At 31.2% G+C, this 17,366-nt stretch overlaps 1 protein-coding gene across 4 annotated transcripts in view; it reads left to right on the top strand.

The window, feature by feature from the left end:
* Positions 1–11,671, top strand: part of LOC107455734 (trithorax group protein osa) — a 139,306-nt gene extending 127,635 nt beyond the window's left edge. For all 4 annotated transcript variants that reach the window (XM_087158145.1, XM_087158144.1, XM_087158147.1 and 1 more), the window contains 3 exons: positions 866–934; positions 3,459–3,673; positions 8,745–11,671. In XM_087158145.1, the coding sequence (XP_087014271.1) occupies positions 866–934; positions 3,459–3,673; positions 8,745–10,844 (2,384 nt within the window). In that variant the 3' untranslated portion in view covers positions 10,845–11,671. The remainder of the gene's footprint in view (positions 1–865; positions 935–3,458; positions 3,674–8,744) is intronic.
* The last annotated feature ends 5,695 nt before the right edge of the window (positions 11,672–17,366 follow it).

The following is a 17,366-nucleotide window of genomic DNA, read 5'->3' as shown; positions in this document are numbered from 1 at the left end:
TATCTTTTTATGTATGTCGAACTGTCCTTTATTTCTCCAAGTTTTTTCCAGCAATTGAAACTAGCATTAGTTATCACACATTTACACAGTTAACTCCCCCCCCCCCTAATTTGAGTGGCAATTCTAAATATACTACTTGCGCCTTTCATTTATTTGCATGGAAATTCTTGCACATTCAACAATTAAATGATGTGATTATAGAATTCAATACTTATGTAAAGTAAATAGCTTATGAAATGCAGGTCAAAGAACTAAATGGCCGATAAAACCGACTTTTTTTTATATATATCGTTGTCAGTTATGTTCAGATTAGATTAACCTATTAGATTAACCTATATTCCAAAAAAAAAAAAAAAAAAAGCAAAATCAGGTTTGATTGTATATCAATCTACCATTTTACAATTGCAAACTTTGAAAAATATTAAGTAAGAGGTTCTCTACTTATGTGCAATTTTAGCGAAGAGAGTAAAACCATGTATAATAAGATTTGTTGATGAAATGAGGAATAAAATCATCAAAGACCTCTTAAAAATTGAATTAAGAGATCGTCTACTAATTTATTTTTTTTCCAAAATTATAAATAGTATAGAGCCTAATTTCAAATTTAAAGGAAATATTTAGTTTTTTGGTTGAGGTTTAAGGAAAACTTTTAAATAAAATATTCAAACAAAATATAATCATTACTAATCATCATTTTTTAATTATCTAAAAATGTATATTTTAAATCATGTATACAATTATTATATTTTTTAAACTTTCATTATTGAAGTAAGGGTTTTCATTTTTCCTTGTTCAGTCTTGTTATTTATAAAGATTGTCACAACCCAAAAGATAAGGCCGAAATTAAATTTTTTGCATTTTGTAGATCGTGGTCAATATCCTTATCGTCCAACACATGGTGTTCCACCTCAGGCTCCTGGTCCTCCTCAACAAGGTCAGAAATAATTTTTATCTTTTCCATCCTCTTTTTGTTCTTTTAGCCAGTATAAAAATCATTAAGACTTACAAAAGTATAAATCTTCTTACTGTCATTTCAAAATCTTATAACAGATTTAATATATTTTAATTAATAAATTGTCATGAAAGTATAGTACAGGTTTAATTCTCATCAAAAGACGAGCGCTCTATCTATTGAGTCACCACAGATCTTAGCGGGCTGATTAAAAAATTCAGCTTTTTCTTCAAACATGTCATCCATTTTAAACACACCTGCCCTTCAGTAGCTTTTAATCGATTTGATATATTTTTTTAGGCTCATTACCTTGAAAAGACTCCAACCATTTCTTATCTGTCTGATATTTTTAGTCTTATTAATCAGCTTAGCCTTTATGTTAATTATGAAATCTGCAAAGATTGACTTGCGTTTAATGGAGGCTGTGCTCAAGAAGCCTTCATTACGTTTTTCTGTGATCAACGTGCATTTTGTTTCGCTGGGATTTAACGTTCCTTGTAAATTGTTTTTAGTGATACTTTTGCTAATTACAGGATTCATTGCGTTTTTAAAAAGTGCTTAAAGGTGGTTATTTTTGTTGAATAATTTGATTATGCATCCTGAATTAGTAATCGTTGAGCATTATTTCGTATAGTTTTTTTTCCTTTTTTTTTGTCAATCTGAATTTAACGTTTCTTGTCAATTAGTTTTAGTAAACCTACTGTTACTTTGCAATCTATGCGTAATCGCTGTTATCTTAAATTTTTGTTTTTAACTAAAATCTATTAATGAAAAGAAATTATGAATAATAAGAAGGATTCTTCATTGATTTTTTTTAATCATTGTTTTTCATTATAAACAATAAATTTAATAGGGGTATTTTGTATTTAAGTAATTAATACTTTGCTACACCAAGTTAGTTTTTTTTTAAAAAATTTATTTCATGCATGTAAGTATAATAATGGTAGAATTTGATTATTTTTAAACCAATAAATATTCAGTCGTATTTAATTAAAAAAATTATTAATTTAAAAAAATTAAGACATAGCCTTTTTTTTTTTTGCGAAAATTAAAACAAAGTTTCTTAGCGGGCCACCACAATTAAAAAAACTTTTTTATTATTAAATGAAAAGTTAAGCAATGTCTTGATACTTTTCAATAATTTAACAATTGTGCTATAAAATATAGTATTTTTTCCCCCTTAAAATTCTTTTAATAATTGTTTGTTTGATAATTTGTTAGATAGCGAGTAATATTTATAAACCAATAAATCTTTAGTCGATTTTATTTTCGAGAAAGTAAGTATTAATAAATATTAAAAAAAACTGACATTTACTTTTACATTTATTAAGCCCATTTGAGTATTAGTCAATACAACTTTATTATTTTAAGTAAATAAATAAGAAAATCTAACTGTGTGTTTGCGTTACATAGAGAAGAAAAGACAAAAACCTTCAACAGTTACCCTGCCAGAAAGGGGATTCTAATCTGTGATCTGTTTATATTTTTATGTGGTCTGTTTATACAAGGTCCGGCTATTAATTTCCAGGACTGACGTAACTGTAGGAGAACGAAAAGCCGGAAGATTGCGCTAATGATTGCATATTGAAGAGTGTTTTCTTGCGCATGTGCAGTGCAATCGGCACCATGCTGAAGTAAGTGGTTCTCGTAGAAAGGCGCATTAAAACATAGCTCTTAAATTCGTGTTGTCGAAGTGAAAATGGAGCAAGAATAAACATTAAATGTTGGCAAGCATAAACATAGAATAAACATAAAATTGGGCAAGACAGCTGCGGAAACCTACAAATTGTTAAAACAAGTTTTCGGCGAGGAAGCATTATGTCGCTCAAGAACTTTTGAATGGTTTAAAAGCTTTCGGGACAGCGCGAAAGCGTGGAAGATGATCCACTGACAGGTTGGCCGCAGTCGTTACGCACGCCGGAAGCAATTGAAAAAATTCGCTTCCACACATTGCGTTGCCTGTGAGGCTATTTTTAACCCAGCATGGTGTCGTTAAGATGCAGCATCCACCATACTCTACAGACCTAGCACCCGCAGACTGTTTCCTAAGCTGAAAAATTCTCTGAAGAGGACAAGATTTCAAGATGTCGAAGCCATCAAGAAGACTGTAACATCACTATTAAAGAGCATTCCGAAAGAGGACTTTAAAACTTCTTTCCGAAATTTGTACAGCCGAGCACAGGCGTGCATTACGGCTGATGGGGATTACTTCGAATAATATTAAATGGCTATGCGTTTAATTTTATTTTCTTCTGAGTTATTCTATGAGTCCTGGAAATTAATAGCCGGACCTTGTATTTCTTTGTGTGTCTCGTTTGAACTGTGGTCAGTGCAAACGAGGAGCAAAATTCTTATTAGCAACCACCGCTGGCATTTGAACCTGGGTTGTCTTATGGGAGGCGAGAGCACTCTTATGTCCTGCTGTTGTAATGTTCCTTGCTGTTGTAATGTAAACTACTACTCAATATATTTGTTATCTTGAAGTAATTGTTTTGTATTTATTTAGGTTGGCCTCGGGATAATCGACCCTACTCATCAAGTCAGAATCAGTATTCCCCTGGTCAGCGCGACAATTGGGACATGTCAAGACATGGAGAGGCTCCTCAACCTAGAGGTTGGTCACGTTTTAGTGGTCCCCAAACAGAGCCTTATCCACATCATATGGGTCCTCCAATGGGACCAAAAATGATGTCGCGGGGCTTTCCTCCTAATAAAATACAGGTATTCTATAATATTTTATTGCATGTAAATGTTATGTAGAAAATCCATCTAACGCAACACCGCATAACCACAAGAAGTTTATGGATGTAAACAATGAAAATTGCGGCTAAGGAGTTTAAAAAATTAACTTTTTGTTATTGATTTTTATTATTTGTTAAAATGCCACTTTTTCAAAAGTTTAACAAACCAAAATTGAAATTTTTTTTTTCTCATTATATCAAATGCTCTATTTTTTGTTTTTGTAAATGATAAATACCAAATGCACATTTATTATTTAGAAATCGATTGTTTAAGATTTGTTTCAGACTAATATTGCCATGTTTTGTAGGTAAATTTAAAAATATGTAAAATGATCTATATAATGCAATATTCTATGAAACACAAGTCCCATTGTGGATTTATCATATAAAGGCACGTTTTCCAGTTGAACACCGAAATCAAGCATCACTGACTGCAGTCAGTAAGCGGGGGGATGACCACATTAATCAGCCTGCACACGAACGAGGGTGCATGGTATCGGTCCTTGTTAAACTGTTACACCGTAAAATGCCTGACTTTGTGTGCAGATCTTTGGGCTACCAAAGCAGGGGTGCCATCCCTCTGCAGAAGATCAAAAAATTACGATGGCATGTCCTCGGCTCACACCATCACCAATAGCTCATTGTGCAGCTCTAGTACGACGTAAATAAAGTATCTACCTCTATGAAACAAAAAGGCTTTCGTTTCAAGATTTGGGTTATAAACATCTTTTACTCTTTTGTATATGTATTTGAAAGCAAACTTCTGTATACTCTAAAATAATGACTTTACTGCACTGATTAGGGAAAAAAAAAAATTTGCCTTAATTTTTTTAAATAAGAAACATAACTTTGTTTTGTCCATATTTCCTAACAAGTTCTTCCCTTATAGTAAAACAGAAATTTTATTCTAACAGATTTCTTGTCAAAAAGAATCAGTCAAGTAAAAACAGACAACAAAATGATTCATTTAAATATATATAATCTATATTCATTCATTTATATAATATATATCTGTACATTTTCAGTTCTTGAAATGTTTTGAATTTTTTCCTACTTTTGAATGCTAACTTTTTCTTTTAATGAGTGCCACTGATCTGAAATATTTTTAATCAAACTTTTCAAATGCTACATAATGAAACACTGTTATTAAATAATTAACTAGATAGTTCTTTTTTATTTGCTATTGATTTATTCAATCAACATTTTGATTGCATAAGATAGGTGTGATTACATTTCATCAGTAAATAGTGTTGTATTTTAGGCTTTTTCTAGGATTGTACAAACTTATTTTTCCATTTATAACTGGTTTTATTTAATTTATTTGAATGAAGGCCTTTTTTGTTCAGCTTGTATTGTATCAAATGCTTTAAATTTTTTATTGTTTAAATACTGTTTTTAATACAGTCGTCCCCACTTAATCGCCCCTCGGATAATCGAATAACCCGCTTATACGAATATAATTTAATGGAACCAAATCATTTTACATTAAACTAATGTTGAACTTCTCCGTTTAAACGGTTATTTGTTGTTTTTTGCCCCCGCTTAATTGCATAAAGAAGTGGTACTGAAATGGAAAAAAAATTTTCAATTTTAGAGAAATATTTCACCAGCTAATATAGAATTTCCCTTTTTCAGTTAAGATATGGTTACAATAGGTGGTCATTTCAATAGGGACTTCTTATTATAGTAGGTGCTTGGGATGAAGTTGAAAAATTAATCAAATCTTGCTGCCAGTTATACATTGAAGTAAACGAAGGGGGTTTTACCCCACTTTGATTTACTTCACTCACACATCATTTAGTATGTAAAAAATGGATAGAGTGATTTGTTTTTAGGTCAAGACTTGTGGTCCCCTCTTGATGCACTTGTTTTTAGGTCAAGACTTGTGGTCCTCTCTTGATGCACTATTAGCTTTGATAAGAAAAAGTTTTAAAAACCTAATACACTAGTGTAAAGAGTGTCTTTTTCTTAAGTGGAATAACGGCTTAATCCAGTGAATAATTTTGAGTTGAGCGCGAAAAAGAATGATTTAAATTTATCGAAAAAAAAACAATGAATCTTAGAAACAATAAATTTCAAAGAAATCCCCAACTAAAATAGCGCATTAATTAGGAATTTCTCAAGTTGCAAAGATTAGAAGAAAAAAAATTCTGCATGTGTTTGAAAAGAATACGCACAAGTTATGAAAATTTTTGTAGAAACAAAAAGGGAATATCTAATCCTGATAAATTGAAAAATTAAACCGGTATAAAAAAAGTCTTCAATTATAGAATTTTTCAGATAGGTTTAAATAATATTTTAGTTCCTACATTGATTTATTTTTATGTAACTTCAAATGACATTTTTTTACGATACCAAGGAAGAAAGTTTTAATTATAATTATTTATTGATCATATAAGTGAGTTTATTTAATCAAATCGCGATACTAAACCATCAAAAAGTAAAATTTCTTGAAAATTCAGAATTTGAGATTGAATATTGCATTCCCCTTTTAATCGAATAACCTGCTTAATAGCATAGATTTGGCTGGAACCAATGGTATTCCATTAAGCGAGGTTGACTGTATTTAAAAAATGCTTGTTTGCACTAAGTCTTGATACCATGATATTTCTATTTAACATGATAACAGGAAATGATTCTTTTTTTTAAAAATAGAAATAAATTTGATCATAATTAATGCAGTAATGTTGATATAATTAAACATTCTCCTAAAATTTTCTTATATTTTGAACCATTTGGCAGTGGCGTAGCGAGGGGGGAGCAAGGGGGGGCATCATGCCCCGGGCGCTACACACAAATGGGCGCCAAATGGTCAGCAAAACAAAAAAAATTATTGGATAATTTTTATTTTTATTATAATTTATTTCTGGAAAATATATTTTAAATTTAGTGCCGGTGAAATATAATAAATGTTAATTCGTAAATAAAAAGGAACACTAATCAAACTGTAATAATATATTCATAATAGAAATGACACGTCTTTTCCACTGGGCTGACTCGACCTGTGTCTGTCAGCACTTCCTTATGGCATCTACGCTGTGTGGTTACATATATTATCTCCAAATATTTGCAGTGTACAAAGTACAAACATCAGTGCACAAAGTGTTTGTATGTTTGTACAGTGTACAAAGTACAAACATTCTTTCTTTCAGAACACTATTTATTTTTGTTTCTATAAACGCAATGTAGCTTACGCCTGTTATTTTAAAACGATAACAATAGCACTCTAATGTACTTATATGTACAGTCACGGAAAAAAGTATCCTGAAAATAACAACTAAAAGATTGTCTATTTTTTAATATAGATACTTCTCAGACACACAACAAATACAGCGTTTTGCTGTTTCTAGGAAAGGACAAAAGCGCCGTATTTGTTGTGTACCTGAGAATTATCTGTTTCAAAAAATAAATGATTCTTTATTTGTTACTTTCCGGATACTTTTTTCCGTGACTGTACATATCCGTGACACTTGCGACAGGTTGTGGAATTCCGCTACAAGTTAGGTAAATACCCGAAATATTAACGTTTAAGTTATTTTGTGCCTGTATTTTTCAGTTTTGCGTCATTGTCATCGCGCTCTGCTTAGAATAAAAATGAAATGTTATTAAATGTTGTAAGTTTAATGTTAGCATAAATTATAGTGTATATTTCACTGTGTTGCTACCTTTCAAGTTCAAGGCATTCTTGGTTAGTAATAAAACAAATAAGATTGCTTACTACATCTACTCGACGATTCTATTATTCAGTGAATAGGGTATGAAAAAATTTGAAATGATCAACTTTGATGATATTATTGATAAATTTGCTTCATCAAAAGCGGAAAATTTATACATAGTAATTAGTTTTATTAATGCATTATAATCATATTATTAAATATATGTATCTCCTTAGAGATAATAAAAATTTACTTTTTTATTGTTTTAAAACTGCGTGTTTTTAAAATATTTCTTTATAAATATGTAAAATAAATAATAGGTATCTTTTGAACTAATTCTAGATGATCATATACATTTCAAAATCTAGTCTTGTTTTCTCAACTACATTTTTTGTCTCAAATTTAATGCCTAGCTTAAGCCTATGACTTTATTTATTTATTACTTTGCGAGTATATTTTACTTATATTAGATGGTTTTCGAATGGGGGGGGGGGCGCTAAAAAGGTATTGTGCCCCGGGCGCGAGTTAAGCTCGCTACGGCACTGCCATTTGGAATGAATACTGTAGTAATTTGAACTTTTAAAAAAAAAAATCCAGAAAATTATCAACTTTTATGTTAGTAACTATTCAGTCGTCTTTCGATACTAGTTGATACTCATTTAGGTGGCTTCAAGCTGCCTTTAGGTTTTTGTTTGTTACTGTAAATATCAAAAAGTCCATCTTGCCACATCAATTTTAATATAAGCAATTCTCATAATAATAATTAGTCTAATACTCATTAATACTATTATTATTAGACTATTTATTATTATATCACCTAAAATTGATTATATGATAATTGTTTATTTTAATACAATCAATTGTCATACAATCAATTTGACATGTGAATTCACAGCACTTTAAGCTTTAACTCTAGTCAAGTCCTGTTAAATGGTAGTCAAGAACATTTATGTATAAAAATTCTTGAATATTTTATTTAAAAATATTAGAACTAAAATTTATACTTGGCATCTCTTTTATTTGTAAATATTTTTTTCTGATAGATTAATAAATGTGAGATGACAGTAAACTTATAAGTAATTATTCATTTATATTATGCTGCATATAATTTCTTTAGAATTTCATGTTTTGAAAATAGCTATGGTTTAAATTTATAAAGACATAATTTTTTTGAAATGGGTCATGAATGATTTTACTCAAGAATTTTCAGGATTTTTGAGTTGAGCTCATTTTCTTGTAGAAAATTAAAAAAATCAATGATTATCGACTGTTTCAATGGTGACAAAAGGGTTGGCAAGAGTCGATACGGAAGTGTTTTAATTGAAAATTTGTGTTGGCAGAAGTTTTTCATTTTATCTTCTAATTACAATTATCTTTTTTTTTTTCTTTCCCCAGCAACCTCATGGCGTTGGACCTCCACCGCAATATTCCAGTCAGTCTCAACGAAAAGAAGTCATATTTCCTCCCGACACTGTGGAAGCTGTAACTCCTCTCATCACAAAACGTCGTCGGGTCCTCTCCAAAGATATAATTCCCATTGATGCGTGGAGAATTATGATGGCTCTCAAATCTGGGTTACTTGGAGAGAGTACCTGGGCCTTGGATGTCCTCACCATTTTGGTTCATGACGATGCCACCGTCCTTTACTTTGGACTCAACCATCTGCAAGGGCTCCTAGAAGTTCTAATGGACCATTACAGGAGGTGCCTGAATCTAATATTTGATTTAGTTGGTGACATGGAAGTAGGCTTTATGCTGAATCCAGGCGAAGGAGTGAAAAAGGAACGAAAAAAGAAATGGTACGAGTTAGACAGCGAACTGTCGGACGTCGAATCGAACGACATACCCTTATCAGACACTCTATGTAATGACAAAACATCTATTTTAAACACGACGAATTATACTTTTAGAACACGTTGCAAAAAAATTGTAAGGACTCAAGAAGAGGAGGCTCTGTTTCTGTTTGATCCTCATAAAAAGTGGGATGTGCACGAGGGTTTCATAAGTGGAAGCAGCCATTGGCAACATGGGGGAGGGGAATATACCGGTTATATACAGACACATTTTGAAAATATTGAAAAACGTGTGAGATTTGTAAGAATTTTAAAAGATAAATGTAAGGATGCCAAAACAGAACAAAGGGAAAGTGTTGTACATAGTAAAAAAGAATGTGGATCTGATACTGAGGAGGACGAGAGCAGCCCGTGTATAATTACACCTTCGGAGGCAAATGACTCAAAATGTAATGATAACGTTCATTCTGTGATTGACAAAGAATCTACGCCCCCAAAAGACTCTTCTAAAAATAAAAATTGTGACAATCCGGACAATAGCTTTCCAAAAATAAGACCGGTTTCCCCTAGCAGGAAGCGGAGGGCTGTAGAAGACTTGGAGGAGGAATCTTACAATAGAGATGAGCCATCTTTGTGTATAATAGGTGATTCCCAAGATTCTCTCGTGCGCAGGTGCATTTGTGTGTCATCCATCTTAAGGAACTTGTCATTTGTGCCTGGAAATGACACTGAAATGTCTAAACATTCTGGTTTCTTACTTGTGCTCGGCAGGCTTCTGCTACTGCACCACGTTCATTCTCCACGCAAGCCTCCTCAGCGACACTACGACCGCGAAGAAGAAGGTGAAAACTCTTCTGTTGCAGATTCCTGCAGCAGCCTGAACACTGAACATGAATGGTGGTGGGACATGTTACATATTATTCGTGAAAATACGCTAGTCACCCTAGCCAATATTGCGGGTCAGTTGGACTTGGCTCCTTTCCCTGAAGAAATTAGTTTTCCCATTTTAGATGGCCTTATGCATTGGGTCACTTGTCCTTCTTCGTATGCCCAAGACCCACTCCCCACCCAGCCATCGCACTCCGTCCTCTCACCTCAACGTCTCTCTCTGGAAGCTCTGAGCAAACTTTCAGTTCTAGAAAGCAATGTCGACCTCATGATGGCCACACCCCCCTGGGAAAGGATCGACAGGTTCTTCTCGCTCTTGTCGAAATGGTTGAGTAGGAACGAAGATCAAGTGTTGCGGGAGTTCTCTGTAGTCCTTCTGTCCAATTTGTCACAAGCTGACAGCAGTATGGCTAGGGCAATAGCACTGCAGGGCACTTGCATACCTCTTCTCATAACATTTGTGGAACAAGCGGAACAAAGTGCATTGCAGGTGGCCAATGCACAAGGGATTAATGCCCTCAGGGAGAATCCTGAGCTTATGGGTACCACTCTGGACATGGTAAGGCGAGCTGCTGGCACTCTCCGATGCCTCGCAAGGGTACCCAGCAACCGAACATTGTTTTTACAACACCAACAAAGGCTGCTGGCACTGGTCATGTCACAAATATTAGATCAAGGCGTAGCATCCATTATTGCCGATGTTCTATTCGAATGCTCGCAGGAAGATGCGGAGGACTCCCTCAATGTGACGAGTAGCAACAGCAGTGGGGAGAAAGTGGTGCCATCTCCTAATGCAGAGGATGGCTCAACGTAATAATTTATATGTCACTTCTTAAAATACCAGTTTCAAAAATCAGCTATGGTCAGATAGTGCAAATATTTGTTGAAAAGGACTTGCTTGGGATTGGTGCATTGGCAATATTTATTTAAGTGAAGAAAATTTTATTTCTGTTTTGTGATTCATTAGATGCCTCCTGGGGAGTCATACTTAGGACTCTGAATTTAATAGAGAATGTCATTGTTTATATAAAGTCACGTTACAAAAAAATCTGTTAGCAATTTCAAAAAGAGCATGCATGTAAAATGCTTGTGAATGTTTCATCTTTGTACAGCTGTTAAAACAACACATTGCATCAGGCATTGTAGATATTTACACACCATTTACCTGATGTGGTGCATCATGTGTTTAAAATAAAACAAACAAAATTTTTAGTTGAGACTAGAAAAAAAAACCTCATTTCCATATTGTAACTGTACAAAAAAAAAAAAAGGAAAATGAGTGGACAATAATGTACAGCCTAGATGATTATAAAGCACAAACAAATAAAAAGAAATGTCTCTGAGATTTTATTGTGACTTTTCATCCTTTAAAAAAAAAAAAAGAAAGAAATCTTTATTACTGAAAAGCACTTTAGAAATCAAACTTTACATGGAAGAACAGCTGTCGGAAGAATGTTAGGTTTAAAAGATACTGGCCAAATACCTATTGTTTTTTAATCAGTCTTAAGCTGATGGGAAGCAGTTTGTTAAGGTTCCAGTCCAGGATTTCTGTCGGCTCTTTAATATTGATATTTATGAGTGCAAGAGCTTTATACTATGTATATGTCTAATCATCATTGAAATAAATGTACATATAAAATACTCTTTTTTTTCTTTCTTTCTTTCTTTTTAACCTTTATCGTATCTATAAAAAGGGAAACCCGTGATCTAGGGAGCTTAATTTCTGGGAATCAATCTATTTTTTTAAAAAATTCTAAGAATTTTGTTAGTAACAGGATATTTGCGAACCTGGAAAGTCATGAATTTCGGTATTGAACAAAATTTGTCAGGATTTTAACTATTTTTTTAAAAAAAATCTATTTAGGTAGCCGAAAAATCTAATTTTTAAAATGGAATTTCCCTCCCCCAATTTTATGGTGCTTCGATTATCTGAATTAGTAACAAAATCCCCACTCACATTCATATTTTATTAAAATATAAACTGTTTTCATCATGTTCTTTAAAAATTATGGTGTTCTTTCAAAAAATAAAAGAAAAAACATAATTTCTAGAGTGAATTAAACTTCTGTGATTTTGTTATTTAATTTTATTTTATCAATTTAAAACTCCAGCTGAAGCAAGCCAGTCATTGGCGAATTTTTTTTATTCTGAAATGAGAACAGAAAAGTCACTAGTGTTTCTTTCCTTCCCTATGAACAAGAAAAGTATCTTTACAATATAATTCTGCAGAAAAAAATATTTCCTTTTTTTCCAGCTATTTTATTGCTTCCACTTTTTCTTTACTCGTTTGTTTAAATTTAAACTCTATAAATAGGAAGATGCAGAGTATAATAGTTTTGGATATACCTATCATTTCAATTAATGTTAGGATGCTTTTTTAAATTAATTGTTGTGTTTTTGCCGGTGAAAATAGTACTCGCCCCAAAATTTATTTTCACGAGTCATATTTACCTTTTTTTTCTTCCTAGTGCCATATATTTTATATAAAAAACCCATGCATATATTGTTAAAAATCAATGAAATTTCTTTTTCGCATTGGTAACAAAAAACTAATATCCAGCAAGTGAACATGAGTGCATAAATGTACAGGATTACACATTTTTAGATCTTTTCTTATTTAGTTAAGGAAAAGCCAAAACAAACTGAGGCATCAATTGTGAAGAAATGGAGGATGTGAAGCGAACAATTCTTAGAAACCAACCGATTGGGTCATATATGTATTTCTTGTTATTATTATTATTGTACTTCACTCAAAAGGTGGGTGCATTATACCAATAAAAATCACCCAAATTTTTTTTTTTTTTTTTTCATCTGACGCTAGACTAGAATATATGAGTGTTCAAAAAGTGAACTCCAATTAGGAAGCAATCTGAAAGAAACTGCAAAAGCAATTTCGGGGGTTGGGGAGTGCAGCAAGTGGAGTCCAATAGTGAGTATGAATAGGGCCTACAATAATTTCCCTTGGTGGGGTTCATTAGTATCATGTAATATAATGCTGCAAGGTCCAGTTTGAATATTAAGCGAGATAAGCAGTAATACACTATATTAAGCTCGAATTTCCCCATTTTAACTCTGTTGAACACACCATTATATAAATACACACATCGTGGGCCTATAATAATACATTCCTCTGGTTAGGTGCATTAGTACCATGTAATATAATACCTGTTCCAGTTTGAATCTTAAGGGGAAATAAAACTGGTTGATCTTTATAATCAGGGATGAGATTTTTCCGCTTTTTAGAGGATTTTCGCTTTTATCTCTAGAATTACAGCTTTTTTTTTTTTAATATCAAAAACTCCGATTCTCTAAAAGTTTCGGTTTATTTATTTTTTTATAAATATCCCGCTTTTTTTTTGTCAAAATTCAGTCGTTGAAGTAAAACAATTATATTTATTTACGATTTTCAAAGATAAACAGAAAATTCAAACTACGTCCTAGCTGCAAACTCTTCTACCTTTTACTTATTTTAGGTATTTTCTCCAATTTTACGCACAGAAAATAAGATCTTCCGTATTTTTATCCGTCGCCTGATAGCTCGTATTTTCGTAATTCAGACGTTGCTGCTTCCTGTTTTTTGGCGTGAAAGCAAACGGAAAAAAAAGAGGTGGATTTGCGGTGAAAATATTATTTGCTCAATCTTGTAAATTTTTATTTATTATGTCTATACAAAAACAATACAAACAAGCCTTTTAGAAATCCCTAATCCAGACTCCGCAAATATCTCGATTCTTATTCACGCGATTTTAATATCAATCATCTATTTTCGTATTTACTTGAATTAAAAGTTGCGCATTGTGATTCATGTACGCTATTTAACTATCGTACATTATGATTCTTATTTACGAGATTTAAAAATCCAATATCGCGATTTGTATTTACGCGCTTTTAAAAGCTTATGTAGCGATTCGTATTCACGCGAGCTTTAAGTCCAATGTCGTGATTCGTATTTACGGTTGTAATATCAAACATCGATATTCGTATTGATGCTTGCTTTAAAAATTAGACATGGGGATTCATGTTCACGCGCAATTTAAAAATTATGCATCGTGATTCGTATTTACGTGATCTAAAAATTACGCATCATGATTTATTCTCTCAATTTAAAATCATGCGTGTGATGCATATTCATACAATTTTAAAATTAACCATTGGGATTTATAATCACATGATTTAAAAGTTTAAAAATCGCACTTTTTTGTCAAATTTTTGGATTTTGAATATATATTTTCTTGGATTTTCACTTTTTGACTCCTCTCATCCCTGGTAATACAGTAAATTAAGCTCGAATTTCCTCATTTAAAAGGTATTCAGCACACTATTTTATATATACATAGTAGCCTATAATATTTTCCTCTGGTATAATACATTAGTATTCTGTAATTTAATACGTGGCCCGGTTTGAATAATATGGGTCCATAATATTTAAACTGGACTGCGTATTATTATGGATTACCCTACCGAGGACTTCTTTTCAACTTGGTGGTTGTTGCAGGTAAAATGTAGTCGAATTGAATTAGTGCATGTGGACTTTAATAATGCAAGGCATCCTAATGCACATTGAGACATTGGTAGAACCTCTCGAATGGGATGTTGCTGGGTTTCTTTTACAGTAAAGTTACACTACGTTTAAAATAAATATACTTTGGTATATATTTGGTAAATGTACTACGTTTAAATAGATAAATTACTAATTATCCTAAGTTATTCTACATTTAAAATAAATATAATTTGATAATTTTTAATAAACCAAAAAAAAAAAATTCTAATTTTCTCAGTCTTAAAATGAAAAGATAATTTAAGGAAATTACAACACAAATTATCACAGACAGTTCATTTTGCTTTGTTGATTTGGTACTGTTTGTACAGTGAGATTGTTGAATTTTGAATTTTTTTTCCCATTAGTGTTAAAATCAGACTTTTTCTTCGAAAATAATGATAAATTTTTTTTTTCCTAGACAGGCAAGCGAGGTATTGTTTCTGATGTATTTTTTCACGCCCAAACGAATGAGAATCTCCAGGCTTAAAAGTTATAAGTATTTAATGTACAGATTTGTACTTCCACCTATTTACTCATCTGCAGGGCCCGAGGCCATTCAAATTTTGGGGGGACCTTAGATTTAATATTTTTCTCGTATATTTTTTATTTATTCAAATATAAAAGGATTTATGTATCTTTTCATTTAAGAAAGCGTATTTAAAATTAAAATAAATAATATTAAATAAAATTTTACTTTATTTTATTAAATTAGAACTAAAAAATAATCCTAACATTTTGAAAAATCATAGTTTTTCTTAATTTTTATTAATTTATTTTCAAAAAATCCATTTTAAGGGGGCTATGACCTTATGGGTAGCTCAGCTGTCAAAGTAAGCAAGACATTATTAATCTTTTACACTTAATCGAATGATACAATACAGCTGTAAAGTTGCAAACATTTTCATGTAAAAATTTTTGATTTTGGCATAACTTTAGTACACTTCGTATTTTACTATCTATGGAACATGCGAGGTACTTTTTTAGGTGATAGATTGTTTTCTTCATAATAAGTGCAATTCAAAAATAATGAATTTAATATTAAAAAAAATTACCTTTCATATTTTGAAACATTAGACCTTTTGGATTGTGCCTGCACTTATTGATTTAAATGAGAAAAAAAAAAAACTGTGTTATAAGTGTAAGTACAAAATTCTACATAGAAATTCTAAACTTATAGTTTACCTCGGGATTGTACTCGAATTCAACAATGAAAAAAAAAAATCCTTGAAAATCCACTCCATTTTTTTATTTATTTTTTTTAATTTTTAACTTGACTAGCATTTAAATTTACAGTGAAATTTTACATTAAATATAACCATAAATTATTCTGTAGTTACTTTACAAATCAATAGATGGCGTCATGAAATTTTCAACTATCTATAAACTTTTTTATTTTTTTAACTTGCCATAATTTAGTATTTAACATCAAAACATTCTCATAATTAAAATACAATTTAATTTACTTCCTAAAATATTCACTATTAATGACATGAATATATTTATAATAAATAAAATAATGAATAATTTCTTAAACGAGGAAGAAAAAAATCGCTAATTGATTTCTTGTTTAAATTAAGATAAAAATGTTTTAAATTTTCGCTTTCACATGTGAAAATTTAAAACATTTCTTTTATTGCAGACTTCATAACATGTTAAAGAAACTAATAAATGATTTTTAAAATTAGATACTCTTATTAGTTACATACAATAGAATCAAAATGACTTGAAGATATTGGTTAACAGAAATTAAATTGTTTGTCATTTTTTATTAATTGAAAGCTTATTAGTTATGTTCCTTTAAGTTAGATTAATAAATAATAATCAGGCAATTTTATAGGCTTACTAGTCAATCAACAATTAATAAGCATAAAATTCAGTTGAGAAGTCTTTTTAAAATAGTATTTTTTAAATTCTAGTGGCGCCATCTATCCATCTATAAAGTGACTATGGCATGATTGCTCCTGAGCTGTATTTTATATTCATTTTTTTTTATCATTTATTTATTATCTATTTTTTAATATATGAGAAAATTATATTTAAACCATGATTTGAGATAAATCATGTAAAGGAATACGTTGAACATATTTTCCCTTCTATTATTATTATCCATAATGATTTTGTATATTGCTTTAGATAACTTTTATCAAATTTGAACGAATAATAATTAAAGTACGTAAATGTATAATATTTTACTGTGTCGTCAGAAAAGTAATTTAGTTAAAGTAATTCCTTTAGTACGTAGTACTACTAATTATTAATACCACACATAATTAATAATAATTAAAGTATGAAAATTAAAAAAAAATTATACTCTGTCATATGCAAGTCATTCTTTTAAAATAATTATTCATTTAAACATAAGTTTAATGTCTCCCTAAAACTCAAATAAAAGTTATTCAATTCTTTAAACTGATTTGCTGATTTATAAAACTTTTCATGTGAGAGTTAAACTTCGAGTTCAGAGATACTTTTTTTTTTTTCTTCTGAAGATTACCTTAACAAATTTACATAGAACCTTAACAAATATAAATAAACGCTCTTGATTAAAGTGTTGAGAAATACGTGCCAAAAAGGGTTAATCACGAGTCCAAGTTTGATCTCTTATGTGACCTTTCCAGAATTTAGCAATAGTTTTATCAAACAAAAAGTATAGTATATAGCAGTGGTTTCCAACTGGCGGCCAAGGGGCCGAATGCGACCCGCGAAGCCTTTTTTTGTGGCCCGTGCGCGAACTAAAATATATTAGTTTGCGGACAATTTTCGTAAAAAATCTATGTATGTTTAAAATACTTTTCT

The sequence above is a fragment of the Parasteatoda tepidariorum genome, chromosome 2 (assembly GCF_982258835.1).
Source record: "Parasteatoda tepidariorum strain Cologne lab strain chromosome 2, Ptep-v5.0, whole genome shotgun sequence".
NCBI classification, from domain to species: domain Eukaryota; kingdom Metazoa; phylum Arthropoda; class Arachnida; order Araneae; family Theridiidae; genus Parasteatoda; species Parasteatoda tepidariorum.
The sequence above is the reverse complement of the archived record's forward strand: the minus strand, read 5'-3'. Positions and strand labels throughout refer to the sequence as shown.